Genomic DNA, 22,501 nt, shown 5'->3' with positions numbered 1-22,501 from the left:
TTGTGAGACCCTTGAGAACAAAACGTATGTAGAAATCATACTTTTTCCACAGTGCCTGACATACGGATGTCATTCCATAAATGTACCTTGAGTGGACAGGTGGTGGGAAGCCACTGAAGGCCTTCTGAGCAGAGACATGAGAATGAGACCATACCTCGACAAAAGGAGGTGCCTACTAAATGCTCGTGTTGCTGAACAGAGACTGAGTGATGCTCATCAGAGCTGTCTTTCACATCAGACCTGGGTTCCCGTCCCAGATCTATCACTTCTTCTCTGAACTTTGTGACATTCATGATCACAATGCTAACTCACACAGTTGTCTTATGGGTTAACTGATAAAGCAGTATGCACATTAGGACAAATTAAGCGCAGCACATCATTAGCGCTCTCTGCGCGTTAGATGCTATTAGTATCGTCTTCACTGTTTTGTGGTTGCTGTCATTCTAATGCTGGTAGTTATTCAGGGAGGCAGATAGAAACCGTACAACCACACTCCTGTCAGTACAGATGGAAACAAGAATAGGGGAGAACAGCCATGCTGCCCCCTTTTACTCCCATCCAGGTAAATATAGTTTTAATTTACTGTAACTCACATTTCGTCAACTTTTTATTGAAGTTCTCAGCATTCGTGGGCCATTATGTAACTTTCTATCTCTCCTCTTTGTCATACACATTTATTAAGAAACTTCCATTTTATGATACAACCAGCTTTTAAAATGCTGTCTTTTCTAGTTAATACATGATGTTACACTGCTAACCATTTGTGGGAATATGAGAATTCACCACTAGGGACAAGTGGCAATACCCCTAGATGATTACGCAGAAGGAGTGAATTTTCACAGTGAAGTTCATAAACAAATTATATGTTCTCAAAACTGTTATGACTAAATTCCAGTCATGTAGAATGTTTCTTTATACCTTAGTAGGTATCGCTGGTGAAATAGAAACTTACTGCTTTTGATATATACAGACCATCTCCTCCTTTCAAATGTGTTGTACTTCCAAAATTCATTTTGTAATCATGGTGTTTTGAATACAAAATATACTTCCATAGAAGCTACATTATTAGTGATGATTGCATTTGCAAAATGACTTACTGAAGCTGGCTTAAACACATTTGAGATAAAATGCCTTCGTAACTTTTTTGATCAAGTAATTCTACTACACAGCTAGGGCACGGCCCAAACCTGCTGGTTTACCAGAGCAGTCAAATGGTAGACATGGCCAATGAACCTTACCCCCAATTCCATATGATGCTCCCTTCTTTCTTTTCATGCATCATTGTTCTAACTACAAAGATAACACAGGCTCACTTTTTTAGACTTTTACAGCAGTGGGGTTATACTATAAGTATATAGTATACATATAGATACACCTGTATACTCACCAAATAAACAGTATCTATTTCTTTTATATATAGTATGTGTGTACTATACATAGTAGATATAGATCTTTTATATATATGGTCTATACATATCATATATGGTATATGTCATCTTTTAAATATAATGAATATTTAGACTTTGTAAGTATATTTAGGTGCCTGCAAAAGTTGTGCCCCATCCTGAATCCCATGCAGAAAAGCTAACAGCTAAAAAAAATAAATGAAAAAGAAGAACAGGGTGCAGTTCCTTAATCTGCCCTTAAATTGGACAGATCCCTCAAGTCTCTGACGACAGCCTCCTCACCTGTAAAAATGAGGGCATTGCACTGGGTCATAAAAAGTCTTCTTATAGATACTAGAATAAAATGATTTAAAATGCCTTGAACTGAAAGAAGAAAAGGGTCTAAGGCTGGACACTTTGGTTTCCCAGCGATTCCACTTTCAGAGAAGTTAGCGCTGAAGGGTGACGGAGAAGAAGGGGCGTGCAGATGGGAGAAAGCAGGACGGGAAAGAGGAAGGAGTTGCAGTGTCACGTGAAATAGTAACAAATTTGGCGAAGCTTCAATAATGAAAGCAGAGGAAGGACAGGAACAGAGACGAAAACCAAATGTTAGATGCTTTCAAAGAGTGTTATTCCAGGTCCTCCAAGAAGTAGGCAATGAGAGTAGGAGATTTCTTAGGGGAAAGGCCTGTGAAGGGAGCTGGGAAAGACTGAGAGAGCCATCAGACTGCAATGCAGGGCAGACATGGGGTAGAGGAGAAAGAGGAGGAGGAAAAGCACGCTGATGAGAGCATCCAGTTGGGCAAGGCTGTCAGGGAGCCCTGTGCCGGAGTCTCTGATCAGCGGAGTCCCATGACTCCCAGTCGTGGGCCTCATTTAGCATCCTGCCGCTCTCAGCCACCGACTGAGAAGTTGAGGATCTGAAAGGCCCACTCTGCTGGCTGTCACACTGGATACCAGTATTTAAAGCAAACTCCAGATTAGAACCCCTGTTCTCTAAACTCATGATAAAATTGTATGCCTCACCCACTAGAGAATTTCAGTAGCAAACAACAGAGATAAAAGCGTAAAAGGTGAAGACTGCCAGTAAGGAGAATTACCCAAACAGCCCATCTGTCTGTTTCTTACAAACTTACTCCAGAAGCTTCTGTGCATCATAGTATCCAATTGGATGAACAGGAATACTTGGAAGACCAACAGCTTCTCCAATGTCGCGTCTATAAGCATATTCTGAAAAAAAGTTGAACATCCTTCTGATAAAAGTGGAGTCCCTTTCAAAACGTTCTCTGTGAACCACATTCAGCACATTCTTAAAGTACATCTAACTAGAGCTGTTAAAATGAAAAAGACGAACAACTTCAAATGTTAGTGAGAATGTGGAGCAACTGAAACATTCATCCGTTTCCTGGAAGAGTGTATAATTATGCGGTCCCTTTGGGTTACTTCTTTGACAAGTCGTGTTATACAAAATGATGCGCTATGGCACAACAATTACAGTCCTAGGTATTTACCCAAGAGAGATGAAAACATATGTTCACAGAAAGACGTGCACAAAACTGCTCATAGCAGCTGAGTCTGAGCAGCCAAGGCTAGACACGGTCCAGCTGTCTGGAAACAGGAGAACGAATAAGCAATTTGTAGAACAGTCCCACAATATGACTGTACTCAGCAATCAGAAGGAAAAAACTATTGATACACACAAAAACATGGCTGATCTCTAATCATTATACTGAGTGAAAGCAGCAAGGCGAATGATGAGGAAAAATCATACATTTTTCTATCACAGCAGCATCAAGCTGAGAAAGAAATAAAACAGCACGCCCTCTTTGGGGTGGCCTTTCCTGTTGTGCAGTGTGCGTCTGCTGTGTACATTAACCAGATCACCTCAAAGCCGGAGGCTATAACCCACCTTTGAGGAAAATGGTCCTTTTCTGCAGATGCCAGCATTGTAATGTTAAGATTGTCTTTCTTCCCTCCCAGACCGGAGGTCACACTGACCAAAGGCTCTCTCTGTAAATGCATAACTGATCAAAACATCTCTGTGGAACTTTATGTACAATGCTAACCTGTCAATACAGTACATACATTCTTTGTCTCAAAACTGTGTAAAACCTTATCTCTAACTCCTGACCAGTGGAATGCTTCTCACAGGTTCTAAGAATCTGTTTTCCTGCTTAAAATTCTCAGTTTGGCTTAACTAAAATTCTGTGTTCTTTCCTCTTAGCTTGACAGTTAATTTGATTTTCTGTCAACATTCAAAACAATAGATACTGTCTGCTTCCATTTATATGAAGATCAAAAGCAAATGAATCAGTGAGGTTGCCTCTGCGGGCAGGTGTGGTGAAAACTGACCAGAAAGGAGCACCAGGGGACTTTCTGGAGTCACAGAAATGTCCTATATCATATTTTGAGTGACACAGATGTATGCAATTAAAAAAATTTTTTTGAGTTAACGCTTAAGATCTGTGCATTTTATTACATGTAAACTCTACCTCAAAATAAAAACACATTCTGACATTTCTTGATATTTAAGAAAAATAAGAGCTATTTTTCCATTTTTTTTCCAAAATTTTAAATTATAATAACTTGAGGTGATTGCAAACGTTTATTTTTTTTTATGGGTAAAATGACATAATGATATGTTGCATGAGATTTGTTTTAAAATTCTCTAGAGTAATAATCAAAAAAGGGACGATGAAAGAGAAAATGAAATTGGCAAAATGGTGATAATTATCTCCATTTTTGTATATGTTTGAAGTATTCTATAATAAATAGTAAAAATAAAAAGAAAAGGGCACAAAAGAGAATTCCACAAATGTTAAGTCCCGTAGGGATAACATGATTTTTCTTTCTATACTGTCATCTTTTAAATTTGAGAATAATAAGCAGAAATATTCCAGTTAATCTTATTTTATGTTCATAATTTGAGCTTTTATAACCAACAGAGCTTGGGAGAGGTCTCGTTTTTTTTCCAAAACTTAGGAATAAAAGCCTAAGTAAGTAAAGTTCAGGTAGATTGATGTGATTTTATTATAGGACAATATGTATTTCTTAAAAAAAAAAAATCTATGTCAGTGTAGTATGTTCCAAGATTTATCAAGCCAAAGCACAGAAGCTTTAAAGGCATCTACACTTTGATAGAAAAAAGCAGATGAAAATTAACTATGGAAATGCCACTATCTGGCAACCTATTTTATCCAAGTTATACACCTTAGTTAGTTAGAAACCACACAAACCGAATGATTACAGGTTTCTGCAAATGGCATCAAATAGCTGAGCACATTCAAAATAAATCATCTCCCCTTGTTAATGCTCTACTGTTTTACAGCAGAGCATTTCAGCCTAAGACACACACATGGACTCTGGAGCCCGACTGTCAGAATCTGAATCCCCACTCCTCGTTTAGTGATGTCATGACCTGGGGCCGACTGCTTACTTCTAGCCTCACTTCCCTCCTCTGTCAAATAAAGAAAATAACATGATGAAGCTTAAAGGACTGTTAATGGATGTGAAGGGCCAGCATTTAGGAAACACCCCTTGAATTACTATTGTCTTTATGCAGTAATGATACCCCAAGCCTGTTCTGGACTCCGTATTCTAAATGTGCCGTATTCTAAAGGTTTATAGAACTTCTGTCCTACTCTCCCTTATCCACAACTAGAATTTCAAAAAACCTGTGAAATCCATTAATTTGGGGGACTGTACTTGGCAATAAAACATCATCTGATGTGAACTCATTTGGCAGCAACGTTTGACTTGAGCAGACACGAGTCTATTTATATTACTTACCTACCGCTGCTTAATAGGATTGTTCATATATTTTGCTGCCCATATATTTACATGTTGCTTCCTGTATTCTGTCCCAGCCGCCCATGTGAATGCTATGCAATAACCTGGTGTACACACCAGGTTACTTTTAAATACCTGGAAATGTCTGCATTTCAAAACCTATCAGACTCAAGGATTCCAAATACGGGATAAGGGACCAGAACCAATAATTACCAGAGTTCAGAACTCTTTAATTTTCTTCTTAGATGTAAAGTAAGAAAAAGACATACATTATCAAAGGAAATCCTTTGACAGAATCACGTAAAAATGTTGTTTGTTTCTGATGGTTACGGTCTGATCACTCACCATTTGCTGGGTAACCGGGAGTGAGAGGGTCCCCTGCGCCATTAAGATTTAAGGTATTTCCACGCTGAACACCACGTCCAGGAAGATTCCAACCATCTGGATAGGGCTCCACTCCAGGTGCAAAGTAATCAGCAGGGTCTGAGTACAAGATGATTCCTTTGGCACCTGCCAGCTGGGCATTTTTAACCTGGGAAACACAATGTCTTTCTTGTTTTAGGTTGGTTATTCAAAATTACACTTAAATAAGCAGCCACACATTATCTTCACTCTTTTACCACTAGACCTCTAACAAAGGACGTCTCACAGAGAACTGGCTTTTTCCTATTCCTTCTGCAGGCTCTACAAATGAGTTTCCATGGCTGGATCAGCCCTCAGAGCAGCATATTTGGAAAATGTACATATTGGTGGAAGCAAGTACTGGCTGTTTTCTTCCTCTAGTTCCAGAAGCACAATGAACAAATAGAATCCACAGAATAGATTCTCACTTTTTCTATGATTGAATATTTCTGAAATTTAATTTTCCCCCAGGGAAGAAAAAAACATTAAGAAATCAAGCGATAGTAACTTTCAAAACTGCTATGTATAAATTGATTTCTCTCATTACCTACAGTGAGAACTCATACTAAGATTTAATTTAGTAAATATTTTCAAAGATAACATTTAAAACAAAGATACTGACAAATTCAGTGCATACTTCTTTGTAAATTAGAGGCATGATCTGTAGGTGTGGAAAAAAATCTGTTCTCCTTGAACATGTATACTGGCCACATTCCAAAGACCCAATTGAAAATCACCATCTAAGGCAGTAAATATATGTGTCATCCTATTAGGTGAGCATGGGCACAGCCTATGAGAAGGTCACAGTCTTCAGAAAGTTGTAAGGATGCGGTTCACCTCACGTAAGACACACCATAACTTTTTATCTTTGCAGAAAAGGAAATAAGAGATGATTTTTACCTTATTTCCTCTGAAAATTTTCCCATATCGGGCAATTGCAATCTTCCCAGAGCAATTGATTTTCATGTCCCGCTCTAGTTTAAAGAAGTCTTCGGTTCGCGCATAGTTAACGTACACGAGGTCACCCTGTTGAGATCACGGGTGACTTAGTACAAGAAAGATTTACTACAAAGAGGTTTCTCTGCATGAGGACAGCGTCACATCTTGGAACGGGGGAAGAAGCAACAGGGCCAGAAAAGTATGAGCTTCGGATAAGAGATTCAAGGGAGAAATGGACTTGATAAGACAACTAGCTGGGTTAGAGACCTGTGAATTAAATAGTCAGTTTTGTTAATATCTATGCTTCCTCTGCAGTGGTTATAAAACTATAGAAGCGCTCCCCAGAAAAAGGCACATAAACACACACACTGCTGCATGCAATTTGGAAGGGTCCAGGCACCCTGCATTAAGAAGCCACTGAAGACAGCATTATTCTCTTTGAAATACATCCTCAAACAGTAGCTTAATGGGTCTTCACACCACAGGATAAAGAAGAAATGTCAGATAATATCACTGCTTTACGGATCTAGTTTCAAATCATTAGGATGATTATGTGAGAGTCTTATACCATCTCTGAGTCTCAATATACTGTCTGTAAAATGGCCAGTTAGATCGGTGTTCTTCACACATTCTTTGCTCACCTACTTCCTAAATTAATTTTGAAAAGCAATGTACCCCAATATATTTTCAAGTTGACACCTGAAATTTTATCATGCCTTTTAAGTAGCTGCAAAGAATGCAATTTCTAGCCCATTATAAATATTAACATTTTTAGAAGCAACTCACTTTTTATAGGTATCCAGAGGAATTTAAATGCTGTACTGATTTATTATTCAACATCATCCATTTAAAAAACACACTCTCTGGTCAGTCTGAATCTTATCATCACTGTTTCTCCTTGAACTTGTGTTTATTTGTCCCCCTTCCCTAAAGCATTCTACTCTCAAGTAAAATATATTCAGGCGGGACACAAGGGTGCCCTGCCCAGATTCCCCTTCAATGCAAGCGTTCCTACTCCTGCTGCAGGGAAGGCTCTCTGTCCCGTGAGATCAGCTATGGTCACCTCGCTCAAGGTCGTGCCCCTTCTTAGGATGCACACATTCAATGACTGATCAAGGAGGGAATATAAAGCCCTGCACATCTTTGTCCAAACCAGGGCAATCCTGAAGGGCTGTTCTGACTCCAGAGCTGCCCATCGGGTCAGCTGAGGCTGTCCTTGAGCTGGCATTGAGATGCAGTTTCTCCCTCTGCCTGTTCCAGCTTCCTGCTCCTCCCCGCCACAGATATCGATCCCAGGAGAATGCTCCTTAATTAACATCTAGCATGCTCAATTCCGTTTCAGTTTCTAGTACCTACAATCTGGGTATGCTTGAAAGTCTTTTATTAATCACTGCCAAACCTCCCTTGATTAAGAATGTATGTGTAAATTTATAGTTAGATAGATAGATAGATAGATACATAGATAGAAGTTTTAAAAATATTTATTTCCTATGATTCAGGCTGCGCATGTTAAGAAAATTCTTCAAGAACAACTTACTGTTATTATCAGTAGCATCAAAGCGAGTCTAACAACATCATTACAAACCTTTATAAATAATACCTAAGCAGAACACTTTACTTGAAATACAACTTTTAGTGCTATGAGGTATGAAAAGTATTAGCTTATGGATCTATGGATGAATAAATTATTTCCAGAATAAGTTCAGAGCTAGGATCAATTTTATTCACATTTCTTATTTTTAGACATAAGTTCTGAGGAACCTTGGGATGGGAATGAAAGAAATTTTGTTATGGAATTTTCACTAAATTATTTAAACTCTTTCTAAGTTATGCACCTTAACCTCACACTGATCTGTTATCCAAGTTCATTCTAATGATATCAGCTGGAAATTCAACTAGGTTCATCCTTAATTTTGTTCAACTGCAAACCATTTGACTTGCCAAATCTTTGTTACCCAGCTATTAGAATCTTTCACCATCATCTCTTTGTTTGGAGTTCCAGAGATTGTTTTTTTACAACTCAGAGATATGCTTCCTATTGTCTTAGGATGGATGAGTGATGTCTCTTACTCATAAAATAAGAGAAAAGTAACTGTAAATAGGGAGGTGGGGACTGAGTGCCAGCAGGACCTCGCCACAGGCTAGTTCTCAATTCCGTGACAGAGTACACTGAGAAATTGATGATGCAACTGATTTCTTTAAAATGATCCTACGTCTGCCTTTGAAAAGTCTTCACACACTCTAGTTTGAATTTTATTTTGTTTATTGTTTTTCTCTTCGACCACATGTCTCCTGACATGTGCACAATAAACCTGTAACATCTTGAAATAAGGTTGTTTCCAAGCTGATTCTAGGATGCATTTGACAAGCCTGTTGAAGACACATCATGTTGAGAATTAGGGATACAGTAAATCTCTGTCCTCAAGAAACTTACATTAGTCTGGAGAGCAGAGAGATACTATAAACAATAAAATTAATAACTAAGTAAATTGTATTGTATATTAAAAGGTGATAAGTTCTGCAGAAAAATTTTTAAAAAGTTGAAACACAGTAGGCAAACAGGGAACTAGTACTCAATTGGGTGCAATTTTCAAAAAAGGAGAAAGTCTATTGAGAAGGTGACATTTGAATCTTTGCTTACTTTTAGCTCTTATTTTTCTTCCTAAGACCAATGCAACATTAACGCACTGTGGAAGACAGCACTGTGCGTCTGATTTGTAATTGTTGGTCTTCTCTGGGGCTCACTTTTAATGCCAACTGTGAACACACAGTCATGAACCAATTTGGTTTCAGTGAATTTTGTTTTTGTGTAAAAGTTCTACTTGAAATGTATTCCTGTTTACTATCACCTACTTTAGGGAGACGAGCTACTTTACTATACTCCTCACATAACAAATTATGACAGAGAAGGAACTGGAGAAAACATTAGTTTGAAAATTACAGTAAACTTAGAAAATGAAAACAAGCGTGACAGACGGGCCCTCTTGGCACTTCACAAATGCAAGTTGTCACTGCTAGTTAGGGGAAAAAAACCCTTTGTTATCAGACAATGACCTTCTTGTAACATTTACACTGTACCATTGTTCTCCAACTGGGAATAAATACAATCTTGCACTGTGAGCCTAGAATTTTCCATTACTTCCAAGCTTCCATCTTCTTGCTCGTGTTAGGAGAGCCAGGATTGGTTCTCACAGCATGTTTCTTCAATCCACAGAATCAACACCACCTAGGACCTCGCTGGAAACAAATTCTCAGGCTTCATTAAAGACCTACTGACACTCAGGGGGAAGGAACCGGAATCTGTGTTTTACAGGCCCTCTGATCATTGCAGCACATGCTGAAGTGTGAGAACCGCTAGCTTAGGCTGTACTTCATGGGCATTGTCAAATAGCTAATTTCAAATAATCTAAAGCAAAGTCCAGTATGTCACACTCCAGAAGATTACGTTATAGTGAAACAACTCAAGCACACATACAGACATAAATAATTAAAAAAAATTAATACTCCACTGCTTGAGTTACTGGTAATCCAGTGAAACACATCAGCCAGCAAACTAATTTAATATTGAATACAAACAACAATTCCATGGAGAATCCCATGCACCTTCTATCCACCTGTTAATCTGGAAAAGTTTAAATCTGCTTAAAAGAAATGAGTTAATAATCTCTATGACTCTTTTATGAGTAGAATAATTCTATCAAAACTGGACAGCTCCATGCAAAAGAATCAAACTAGACTTTCTCACATCATATAGAAACATAAATTCAAAATGGATTAAAGACTTAAACATAAGACTTGAAACCATATGACTTCTAGGAGAAAACATAGGCAGTACATTCTTTGATGTCAGTTTTAGCAACATTATTTTAGATATGTCTCCTCAGGCAAGGGAAACAAAAGCAAAGATAAACAAGTGGGACTACAGCAAACTAAAAGGCTTATGCACAGCAAAGGAAACTATCAACAGAACTGTAAGGCTGCTGACTGGGAGAAGATATTTGCAAATGATAAATAGGATAAGGGGTAAATATCCAAAATATACAACAAACACATACAACTCAACATCAAAAAAGCAAACAACCTATTAGAAACTGAGTAGAGGACCTGAATAGACATTCTTCCAAAGAAGACATACAGAAGGCCAACAGGCACATGAAGAGATGATCAGCATCACTAATTCTCAGGGAAATGCAAATCAAAACCACAATGAGATATCATCTCACATTTGTCAGAATGGCTATCATCAAAAAGACAACAAATAACAAGTGTTGGTGAGGATGTGGAGAAAAGGGAACCCTGGTGCACTGTTGGTGGGTAACTTGGTGCAGCCTCTATGGAAAACAGTATGGAGGTTCCTCAGAATATTAAAAATAGAACCACCATGCGATCCAGCAATTCCACTCCTGGTATATTTATCCAAAGTAAACAAAGCACCAATTCAAAAAGATATATGCACCCTACGTTCATTGAAGAATTATTTATAACAGCTAAGATATGGAAGCAACCTAAATTCCCATCAACAGATGAATGGATAAAGAAGATGTGGAATATTGGAATATTACTCAGCCATGAAAAAGAATGAAATCTTGCCACCTGCAGCAACATGGACGGACCTAGTGGGCATTAGGCTAAGTGAAATAAGCCAGACAGAGAAAGACAAATACCTGATGATTTGACTTATATGTGGAATCTAAAAAACAAAACAAATGTGTAAACACACCAAAATAGAAACAAAGTCATAGATACATAGAACAAATAAACTGTTGCCAGAGGGGAGGGACGTGGGTGGAAGAGAGAGATAGGTGAGGGAGACTAAGGGGCACAGACTTCCAGTAACAAAATAAATGAGTCACAGGTATAAAATGTACAGTGTGGGGAATACAGTCAATAACTATGCAGTATCTTTGTATGGTGGCAAATCATAACTACATTTACCATGGTGATCAGTTTGAAACATACAGAAATACTGAATCACTGTGTTGTGTAACAGGAACTAATACAGTGTTGCAGGTCAATTATACCTCAAAAACAGACTCATAGAAAGAGATCAGGTTTGTGTTACCAGAGGCAGGGGTAGAGGGGAGGGGTAATTAATTAGGCGAAGGTAGTCAAAGGCATAAACTTAATTATCAGATAAATAAGTACTAGAGATTTAACACATAATTTATGCACAACATAAATATAATGAACTCTGCTGTATATTATATAGGAAAGTTGTTGAGAGAGTAAATCCTAAAAATTTTCATCACAAGGAAAAAAAATTTTTTCTGCTTCTTTCTGTATCTATACAAGATGATGGATGTTCACTACACTTATTGTGGTAATCATGTCATGATGTCTATGAGTCAAATCATTTTGTTTTATCCCTTAAATTTATACAGTGCTGTATGTCAATTATATTTCAAAAAAACTGGAAAGAAAAATAAAATAAAAATTAAAAAGAAAAACAAAGTACAAAAATTAATTAGGGGATTTTAACTGATGATACGGTAAACCCACCAACTAATGTGGGTGTAATTTTCTCCTTATAACATTCTGTGTTCCCATCCAGAAACATGATCTTTTTCTTTATACATAATATTTTCTCTGCTCTGTAAATTTCAGTGTTCTTCAACTAGTTCATACCCATTTAATTTAATAATTTTTACAATGTATTTTATATTTTATGGCTATTTTAAATTATATCTCTGTTGCATTTTCTGCTGCTATATATCACTTGTCTGTATATATTTAATCTGGTAATTCTAACGCTATTTTTAAAATAAAGAGGTATTAGTATTTTTTGTATATTCTGGCTACACAGAAATACCACTGTAAATAAGAAGGAAAGAAGACCCTTCTTACTGAAGGATACTAGACACGTGATTATATGCTATACAATCCCATTTATATGAATTTCTAGTATAGGCAAAACCAATCGATGGTGGCAAAAAGATCAGGAGAATGATCGCCTTGGGGGTGCGTGGAGTTTCTGAAGTGATGGTAATATTCTCTATGTTGATGGGGTTTGGATTACACAGGTATGTGCATTTGTCAAAGTCAATAAATGCACATTTTGGATTGCTGCATCTCAGCATAATACATTTTATCTTGAAAAAACACTATGAACACAAAATAATATATATTCTTTTCTATTACTAAGAAATTCTATTTCTTAAACGTGAAAAAGATTAATTTGAATTATATCTAAAACCTCCTTCATACCCCCTTCCTTACGACCTGCCCATAGGAGGGGGATCTGTCTGTTATTTTATTGTATTGTATTGCATGTTTACCTCTGTCATTCCTTGTGGGGAGAAGGCATTAAAAGGTGGCACAACATCTGAAACATTTTCATATCCCGGAGGAGGTGGCTCAAACAATGATGTCTTGAAAATCTAGAGAAACAAGATAAAATCAATAGAAGCAAAGCAGGTCAAGTTTGATTACTCCCATCAAACAAGGAAACAAGTGTATTATCTCTTTTGTCAGCAGAGGGTTAATCCGTCCTTTGGTGTCTTGAGAATACATATCAAAGAGCCAGCACTGTGCTAGAAGCTGTGAGGATTTCATGAGATGAATAAACTACAGACCCTTAGAGGATCTATAAGCACCAGTTTTTGATTTAGAAGGAAAACTTGAATCCTTAAATAGAAAGCAACATGATGCAGTGTTCTTAGTCACCTACAGCCATGCTGAGACAATTACTTACGAGCAAATTAAGTATTAAATTCACTTCGACAAAATATTTCATTTTGGGGAAACTATACTGGACAGTATCTAAATATTCACACTGAAAAGAACTAAAAACATTGAATCAAATATAACATAATCTTTTTAAGTGTGTCACTGAATTGGAAAAAGAATGTAAGGAATACTCAGAAAAAAAAAAATGACATGGAAGCAAGAATCCTGAAAGGTAGCACTGAAGTCTGCTTTTGCCTTAGTTGTAACTATCAAAGCCTGGGGTCCCATGAGAGAAGCATAAGGATTAAAAGACAAAGTCTAGAGCCGGCCCAGATAAGGGAGTTTGCAATTTACAACACAGCTCGGCTGTGAATGGTTAGTCACAGTAATTACGCTACACTGGGAGGCGGGTGAGGGTAAGAGAGTGTTTGTAGCTGGGGCACAGGAAAGAGAACAGAGCTGAACCGTCACAATGTCAGAAAATAATGCCTAGATCTGAAACATAAGCAATACGAGCACATTATTTAAAAAAAAAATAGAGGTGAGTATCAAAAGAATCAACTCAGGGTTGGATAGTGATTGCCTCAGGGAAGCAGGAAATAGGGAGGCAGCAAGGCCCTTTGGAGAACTAGGTGATTCTTTGTGTGCAGGTAGAACTTAGATAAAAATTAAAATGAATTAATGATATAACGGTCAAAACAATGACTAAGCTTTTGGCAGCTAACACAATTCAGGAAAATCTCTAAAATGAAACTGCTACATGATATGTTTATATTAAGTGACAGGCTTTAGAAATTTCATAAATGCTTGTAATAGTAAAAAACAGATAATGAAATGGAATAAAAGCAACGGTACAGTCAAAACTAGGAGGTGAAGAGGAAGAAAACAAGAAGAGAAATGAAAGCTTACTCTTTTCCTCAATGTACACAATCGTCAAATTTGATAGATCGAATTTGGTTTAAGTACTTTTTTTTTATACTACCCAATATTTTATTATGCCATTAAATAATTTCCCTAAATATACTTTTAAAGACCCTTTAGTAGATAATTATATAGATATGTCACCACTTATTTAAAAGATTATGGGATCACAGAACATATATTGGTATTACCCACACCTAACCATAAAATATTTTTAAAATTTTGAAAAAGACTTTTGTAAGTTAAACAGTGTTAACAACTATAATTTAAAATAGTTAATATGGGGGAGGGTATAGTTCAGAGGTAGAGTGTGTGTTTAGCACGCCCAAGGTCCTGGGTTTAATCCCTAGTACCTTCATTAAAAAAATAAGTAAATAAATAAACCTAATTACCCCCCCAAATAAAAAATAAATAAAATAGTTAATATGGGAAGTTTCAACTCATATTATGAAATTTAGCATGAGATCATATCACGGACCGCAAAACAGCATATTAATCATTAAGAAGAGACTGATTCATTAGTCAATAAGAGAAGGTGATTAAAATTTTATGTATACTTAAACCACATGACATTTTCAGTTGACTAATCAAGCCAGACATATCTGAAGCTACACCCAATTTAGAAGGCCCAAATAACAAAAGGACTGAAGGAAGCAATCTAGAGTAAAAGGGGCTATTTTAGATATGGGAGCTCTAAAGTATGCTAAAAAGGGATGAATATGTGAATTATATTTCATAAGCTTGCATATTGAATCTATATCGTGATAAGAAATAGCTCAATTACTTGTATTACCTTCTTTCCCAAATATGTGCCTTCACTTGCAAAGAAGATTGTAAATTCTTTGGAGTAGATATCATTCCATAGAATTTCTCTCAAAACTCTCTCCCCTACAAATGCCCACATCTGGGCACACAGCCGGACGTATGATCACATGAGATATAATCATTAAGTACCAATACAAACCTGCTGGCTCAAACAGCCCATCTCTGGACTTCCTAGCACCCTCAAATCTATGCATGGTCTTTATAATCTGAACCTATCAAAAAAGTATCTAATTTAGTTGCTTGGAAGTTTACTAATATATATTAATGTGCAACACTAAATAGAAAATAGTAACTGTCATCAAGCGTTAACTTCTCAGAATCTTTCAATCATCACATTAAATTCAAGCATCATAAGAGCTGAAGCTGGAAGTAAGATTATTAAAGACACCATTCACAAGTTTCAATACTGATTTCTGTCAATATGTGGAGATAGTATAGGGCGTTCCTTCACAGAAGGTATTCGAAAAGAGCAGATTTGGGGTGGGGGTTCTTTCTTCTTTCTTTTTACCTCATTTCCATCTTCATCAATTATTGAGATGTAGTTGGGGTAAGTCTTATTTGGATAGGACAACAGGACATCATAATGGGCTAGCTCAACAGAATCCAGGCCAAATTCTTTCCACTGAGATTGAATTTGCTTGGCAAGCTGAAAGTTTTGTTCTGTTCCAGCTAAATGTGGTATCCGTGTAAAATTACTGTCAAACAAAAATTCAAAGTGGTTAAAAATTGTTTAGTCAGCCTTTATCCCAAATCAACCACCAAATAAAGCAGATTTATATGAAAAAATACCTTGAAATGTGACACATCAAAAAAGCAAAGTGGTACTATTATTGCATCAAATAGACTTTCACGTGTGTTTTGAAATTTTCGTGCTCTAATTTGTACTCATTCAAGATACACTGATCTTTGTAGAGAATTGTTATGTGCAATACTGTAGATGTATCCTTGTATAATAGATGAGGACAGTGTCACATTCTTTCCTTAAGACCCAGGCATCTTGGAACTTTCATGGAATTATCTGTTTACTTCACCTTGTGAAATATAATTGGAAGATAAACAATATTTTCATCCAAAGATCAAGCTCTTACATGCCAAGAACTACTGATAATTACATTTATTTTTAAATACTGAAAGTTACAGCCAAGTGAGAAAACTTTTGATTAGCAACCATTTATCAAGTGTCTTCATTAAGGAGTAATCTGATCATATTTACACAAGCTCAAACTGAATCTCTTTTACTCTATTCACCATGCAAAATAATACGCTTAAAGTCAGTGATGAGAAACAGTCCAACCAGCAATGTCTTTAACAAATAGACTGTGGCCAAAGTTTTAGCTACCACAGATATTTTCACGAATAGACTAATTTCTCATTTAATATGCGTACACAGTGGTGCTATTGTTTATTTGTCTTATATTTCTCTGTCTTGGAAATTTGCTGTTTCCCTGAAGATTCAGTTCATTGATATTTTCAACTTAAATCCCTTCAAGGAAAAAAACCTCATTTGAAAAAGCATCATGTATCACGAAAAGACATTTCTTTCTTTCTAGCTCAGGGACTTCTTGAACTTCATGAATTTCTGGTTCTAAATATGTAGGTTTTTCTGAAGTCAACACACTTCCATCCTTGTGATGATTAAAAAAAAACAAAACAAACTAATAGACAACATGATGATGATCCCTATTTCTAATGTTTGATTCTACTGTGTATCTTTTAAAAGGTGGGGATGGGGGGCGAGATTCCTATGATTGATTTTATAATTATGTCAAAATCATTTAAACTGTATTTACGAAAGTAGTATTTAAAAATCCTCATTCAGTAAAATTTTAGGGGCTTAACACCTCACATAGGATTTCTAATGTATATTTGCAAAAGAAAGTAATGGAGAGAACACAACGTTAAGAGGCAGCTCAGGAGTCTATGTGCCCCTTCATCAATGGATACCCACAAAGGCAACAGAAAACAGCCAACAGGTTGCTCTTTTCTTCCATATTACACAAATCCAAACTGTGACATAACTAAAGCAGATGTAGATTATGCATGTTTCCTGAAGTGATAGCTATACCTCTGCTCTTGGATGAAAGTAGACTCGTTATGGGAGACTTAAACCTACACACGCACACACACGCGCGCGCACACACACACACACACAGATCATTATCAGACTTCATTATTATTGAAACTGAATCTCCCTAAAACCGAGTTCCTCTGCCAAGTTTATGATTATCCTCTCTATCCAAAGCTTTATTCCCTTTCTTGTCCCATCTCTGTTCCCCTCAGGATTAATGAGCACTGAAGAACAAGGGGGATTGCAACTAAGCAGGACCCTGTGGGGCCCTCCTGGGTACAAAAGCCTCTCAGTGTCCCCCGTTTCTTGTTTGTAGAAAAAGGTTTTAGTCTCCTAGGCTTTCCCCGAGTGCTGAAGAGCAGACTCGAAGTTACTAATTAGGGAATTGAGAGAATGCGGAAACAAAGGAAACGCAGTCAAGCAAGAAAAGTAATGATAGCTTAAGCAGTATCACAACCTGATGCATATTTTGAGCTGTTCTGCAGAAACTAAGACACCCCCCCCCCAAGGTGGAGGTTGGTGACTACATGTTGACTACAAGCACACAGACCCCAGACTAGTTGGAACCAGAAGGCTGATGATTTAGATTTTGGAAACATCACTCTGCTACCTCATCACCAATCAATCAGAAGAAAGTCCTGCTACCCTCCCCCTAAATGTTGCCTTTAAAAACCCCACTCTGAAAGCCATTGGGGATTTCTGGTCTTCCAGCATGAGCTGTCTGTTCTCCTTGTCTGGCGCCCTGCAATAAATGCTGTCTCTACTCCTTCATCTCAACCCAGTGTCTACAGATTTGCTGCATAGCAGGCTAGCAGACCCAAGTTTGGTTAGGTAAGGTTACGAATGAAATTCCTGGTTAAAGTTTTGTCATTACCAGCTAGGATATAAGTGTGCTATGATTAGGATTAGAACCTACCCGTTTGGAGCAAAGTTGATCCTGAAAATGACAAGCAAGAAAAAAGATCCATTTCCAAGGATAAATAAATCAATTGGCACAAAATCCTGTAAGTAGTGTACTACAGGTTTTGCCACTAACTTGTTGTATAATCCTGGCTATGTCTTAACTTTCATTGGTACATGGAAAGAATATTACTACCTCACTAACTCACAAAGATTTGAGGCTCCATTAGATAACTAATAAAAAGCAGTTCATATTTTTTTTAAGTCGATTGAGAAGTGTGTCACAAGCAATCTGTTGATTCTATTAGAATATCAAGGTTTTTTTTTTAATACAAAGAATAATCCAAAATAGCCAATGACATGTATTAAAAAATAGTTTCATACAACTCTGTCTGGTTAGAAAAGTTTAAATATGTTCCAAGTATTATCCATCACATTATCTCAGTTAATAAAGGGCGCTATTGATATTCCTGTTCTGATACATTGCATCTAGTTTACAAATGATGAACAGTGCTCAGAGGAGTTAGATGACTTAAAGACAGCTGGTGAAAGGTGGAACTGGTATTCAAATGCAGATTAGTAAAATTCTAAAATAACTTTGTTTTTCAGAACGGGGTGGGGGAGGAAAGCTCCTTTATTTATTTATTAATTTTCTGATCTTTTTTGGGGGGGAGGTAATTAAGTTTGCTTATTTATTTATTTTTAGAGGAGGTACTGGGGATTGAACCCAGGATCTCATGCATGCTAAGCATGTGCTCTGCCACTTGAGCTATACCCTTCCCCCATCCCCCACAAAGCTTTTAAAGACAGAGAAAACAGTGAAAGGATCTGAGAATTTAACCAGGTGTTAACAAAATAAAAGGGAAAACAGGGCACCCCTGCACCCCAAGGGAGACTGTAAAGGTAGCCCCTACTTAGTCCTCCCAGCCGCTACTGAGAGGCAGAAGCAGTGGAAAAATCTTTAGTTGTAAAGCAAAGGTTGCAAAGGGGAACAAGATCGAGGATCTGAGACTTTAATAACCCCTGACCTAAGGGTGTAATTAGATTGAAAGCACTCTGATAAATAGCGAATTGAGAATCTGGAGCGTCTGGGAGCCTTCTGGAGATTCTGTAGTCCTTGGAGGGGTGACTGGAGGTTCTGTTCATCTCTCTCTTTTGTGTGTTAATGGTGAAAACCCTAGAGTTCTAAACAGAGGAGCTTAGTCAAGGCCACGGAAACAAGCAAGAAGCTGACTGCTCTGGTCCTGCTCAAGGCTCCAGAGAATGAAATAAAAGAAGGCATTCATTTTTTCTTCTTTGCTGGTCACTCCAGGTTAGGAAAGGAGGAAGGAAACAGAGATAGCAGCTCTGTCTAGGAGTGAAGAATGTATCTCAACAGACGACCTTCAGTATAGCTATTACACACAATTACAGTAAGGCATGTGCAAGAGGCAGAGGGCTTCCCACAGAATTGAAGCTCCCAGGTCTCTCATTTGAAATGGCCCTCCCATAGACTCGCTAGGTGCCCTAGGAAATTTTATTCATAGTTTTAATTCTATCATAATTAAGTAGACATATATGTTTGTACATCTATGCATATATATATTTACTTGACTGTCTTTTATATAAAATTATAACTTATATTTACTAAGAAATCTTTTCATCATTATCAGGGACTTCAAGCATTTTGCTTTGAAAAAGTTTGTATTCTAATCAAGCATTCAGTAAAAGTGTTTTATTTTTTGTTGCTTTGCAAATACTTTTCAAATTTATTCATTTACCTCTTTTGCTCTACACCAGAGACAGCTATTTCAGGAAATAGGGAGCTCGTTTTTACACAAGGTCACATATATGTTCTATAATTTCATGCTCATCACATGAATATCATCATCCCCATTTCACAGATGTGCAAATGGGAGCTCAGGAAGGTTAAGTATTCACCGAAAGTTACTTCAATATCAATGGGCAAAGATGGAGTTTAACGTTATGTATGTCTGACTTCAAAGTCCTAATTTATTCTTTTGACTAAAATATACCATCTTCCTCTAAAACAGGAGTCAGCAAATTATGTTTCACTGACCAAATCCAGCTCACTTCCTGTTTTGCTACAGCCCACAAGCTAGGAATGGTTATCACATTTCAAATAGGTGAAAAAAATCAAGAAGATTAATCTTTTATGACATACCATTTATATGAAATTTAAATTTCAGTGCCAATAAATAAAGTTTTGTCAAAACTGCCACATTTAACTCATTTATGTATTTTCTATGGCTTCTTTGGTGCCATAATAGCTGATCTGAGTAGTTGTGCCAAAACCTGGCTGGCCTATAAAAGGTGGACCTTTACATAAAGTTTCCTGACTTTTGCTTTAAAACATCTATCATGATGAAGTTCAGCTGAAGAAGGTATAATCCTCTCCAGATGAAATATGATACAAGATCGTCAACAAATAAAACTTCTAAAGTTCCAGTTTATGAAATATTAGATCAAAACTTCCAAACAGAATAACAAAAATTTCCAACAAATTGTCCGTATAAACTTTCAAGTAGATGCTTACTATAAGAACTTCTTGATGTTCTCTGCTTTCAACTCATCCAAGAATGCTTTCTTCGCATTACGCTGTGGAGTAACGTTAGTAGCTTCACTGGAGGGTTTTATAAACCATCCTGTAAAATACAAACATAGGAATGAGGTATGAGCTTATACACAGGTTGTATTTTTCCTTATTACTGTATTTATCACATGTAAAACACGAATTATCAGTGACCTCTGGCATGAACTGAGATGTTCTGAAGTTTAATTTCTCTTGCCTTCTTCCACTGGAAAAAAAAGGTCATGCAGACAGACTTTTAATTACAAATCAATAGTAACATATTTTTAATCCTATTTCAGTAAGTATTGTTCTTAGATAAGAAATATTTTATGAAATTAGCACTAACATTAAATAGGGTTCAACTAATGGGGAAAATGAAGGCAAAGAGACCCACCTTCTTTCTCCTTAAAGCTTCTATCCCTAGTGACTAATCCTCTGCTGATCCAGAATAAGCATTTAGTAAATGTGATGAATTAATTATGAGTATATTTCAAGTACATACATTATTTCGAAGAGTTGAAAGCAATACAGACTTGTAATTTGTTCTGGTTCTGAAACTAAAACAAAATGTTCTGAGATTTTGTGTTTCAGCTGAAGTAGGTTTGAGAAGTTCAACTTCAGAAAGCTACAATGCAAACTACAGTTCACCCAGCATCTCTGCAAGACGGCAGTGCCCACAGAAGGCTGGAGGCACTGGGTGGCCAGGTCACATAAAGCCATTAGCCCTTACAGTTGGCTTCATTGCAGGGTTTATTTAGAGAAATGATTTGGGCATAAAATGGTTACCAAAATCACCCAGCCAGCTTTCAAGGAGTTTCCCAGTTATTCATCACATATAGACATACACACATGCATATATACATGCCTATTGAAATAAATGGTTGGCAGAAATACAGGTCCACCAGTATGCAAAACAAAGGGAACTGGATTTCCCTTCAGGATCAGGGAAGGACACAGTGAGTATGAAATGCTTGAATTGAGATCTGAAAAATGAACAGGATAAAGAGGGAGGGAGGCCTGGGGCGGGGGGAGAGCACAGAATCCTAGGAAAAAATTAACAAACATTAATAAAGAACTGATTCTGTGTAAACCATTGAACACTGATGCAAGGATGGTACTGAGGGCAATACTGGGGAGAACAGAATGCCTGTAAGAGACGCAGAAGATGTTAATCCCCATACCAGTCTTGCCAAGTCTGTTTCTGTGTTTACAGTTGAGAAAATTAACTGAGGTTGAAGTGTGTCCTTACTGAGAGCACTTTCCTCATTTAAGTCCCACAACAACCCTAATATCCACATGTTAGTTATGAGAAGAGTGTGGCTCAAAAGTCTTTAAATGACCCGAAGGTCACACAGCAAGCAAAAAGAGACTGAATCTGTGCCAACCTAACTGGTCTATGCCCTGGTCTTCTAAATCCCAGAAAGCGGACCCAGAATTGGGAGTAGGGGCAAACTACCTGGCAATACCTTAGGCTAGTCCGGCACATTAATGTTCAACTAGAAGCATCTCCTCATCAGAAAAGAATAAAGAAAAGGGCCAATACCTCAAGACTGTGCCGGGAGCTTTAGCTATTCATGTACAAAAAGTTACAAATACTCTTCTTATCATAAAGATAGACAAACTGAGGCTAAGAGACTCAGTAACTTGTTCAAGGCCACGAAGAAGTTGCAGAGTCAAAACTCGAATTTAAAAGTCTCAGCTTGTCCGTGGTGCCCCTCTGGTTACCTTGCAGAGTTGGGCTGAGTCTGCAAATCAGTACACGGGGAAAACGCGAAAGAACTGCTGGTAAAGAGCTGTTCCGAGCACTGACAACAGTGTCAGCCAGTTACAATGTCCCTCCATTATGTATGTACTCCCAAGAAGAAAAAGCGAGCGAAAAGGTCTCTCATGCAGCAGTGCCCTGAGTCCTACCTGCTGTACATACGAAGCAGCTCCAGGCAGAAGCGCAAGAGCACAGACCCCAAACAGGTAAGGGTCGTTTCTTGCAAAACTCTCTGGACCACCTGGCAAACGCCCCAGAGATCGGCCGCTCCT

General features: G+C 37.4%; 1 protein-coding gene and 1 long non-coding RNA gene across 2 annotated transcripts in view; one reads left to right on the top strand and one right to left on the bottom strand.

The window, feature by feature from the left end:
• FOLH1B (folate hydrolase 1B) overlaps positions 1-22,501 on the bottom strand; it is a 49,754-nt gene that overhangs the window by 26,666 nt on the left and 587 nt on the right. Inside the window, exons 2-7 of the mRNA XM_032488363.1 lie at positions 20,432-20,540; positions 15,436-15,622; positions 12,791-12,892; positions 6,477-6,602; positions 5,520-5,706; positions 2,522-2,615 (exon numbers count right to left, since the gene is read on the bottom strand). Coding sequence (XP_032344254.1) covers positions 2,522-2,615; positions 5,520-5,706; positions 6,477-6,602; positions 12,791-12,892; positions 15,436-15,622; positions 20,432-20,540 — 805 coding nt within the window. The remainder of the gene's footprint in view (positions 1-2,521; positions 2,616-5,519; positions 5,707-6,476; positions 6,603-12,790; positions 12,893-15,435; positions 15,623-20,431; positions 20,541-22,501) is intronic.
• Positions 692-22,423, top strand: LOC116666319. The gene is made up of 3 exons (XR_004323106.1): positions 692-1,350; positions 11,053-11,057; positions 22,412-22,423. It is a non-coding gene; the product is annotated as an uncharacterized LOC116666319 (long non-coding RNA).

Source organism: Camelus ferus, chromosome 10, assembly GCF_009834535.1.
Source record: "Camelus ferus isolate YT-003-E chromosome 10, BCGSAC_Cfer_1.0, whole genome shotgun sequence".
Classification (NCBI taxonomy): domain Eukaryota; kingdom Metazoa; phylum Chordata; class Mammalia; order Artiodactyla; family Camelidae; genus Camelus; species Camelus ferus.
Note: the sequence above shows the minus strand (reverse complement) of the source record. Positions and strands in the feature narration are given on the sequence as shown.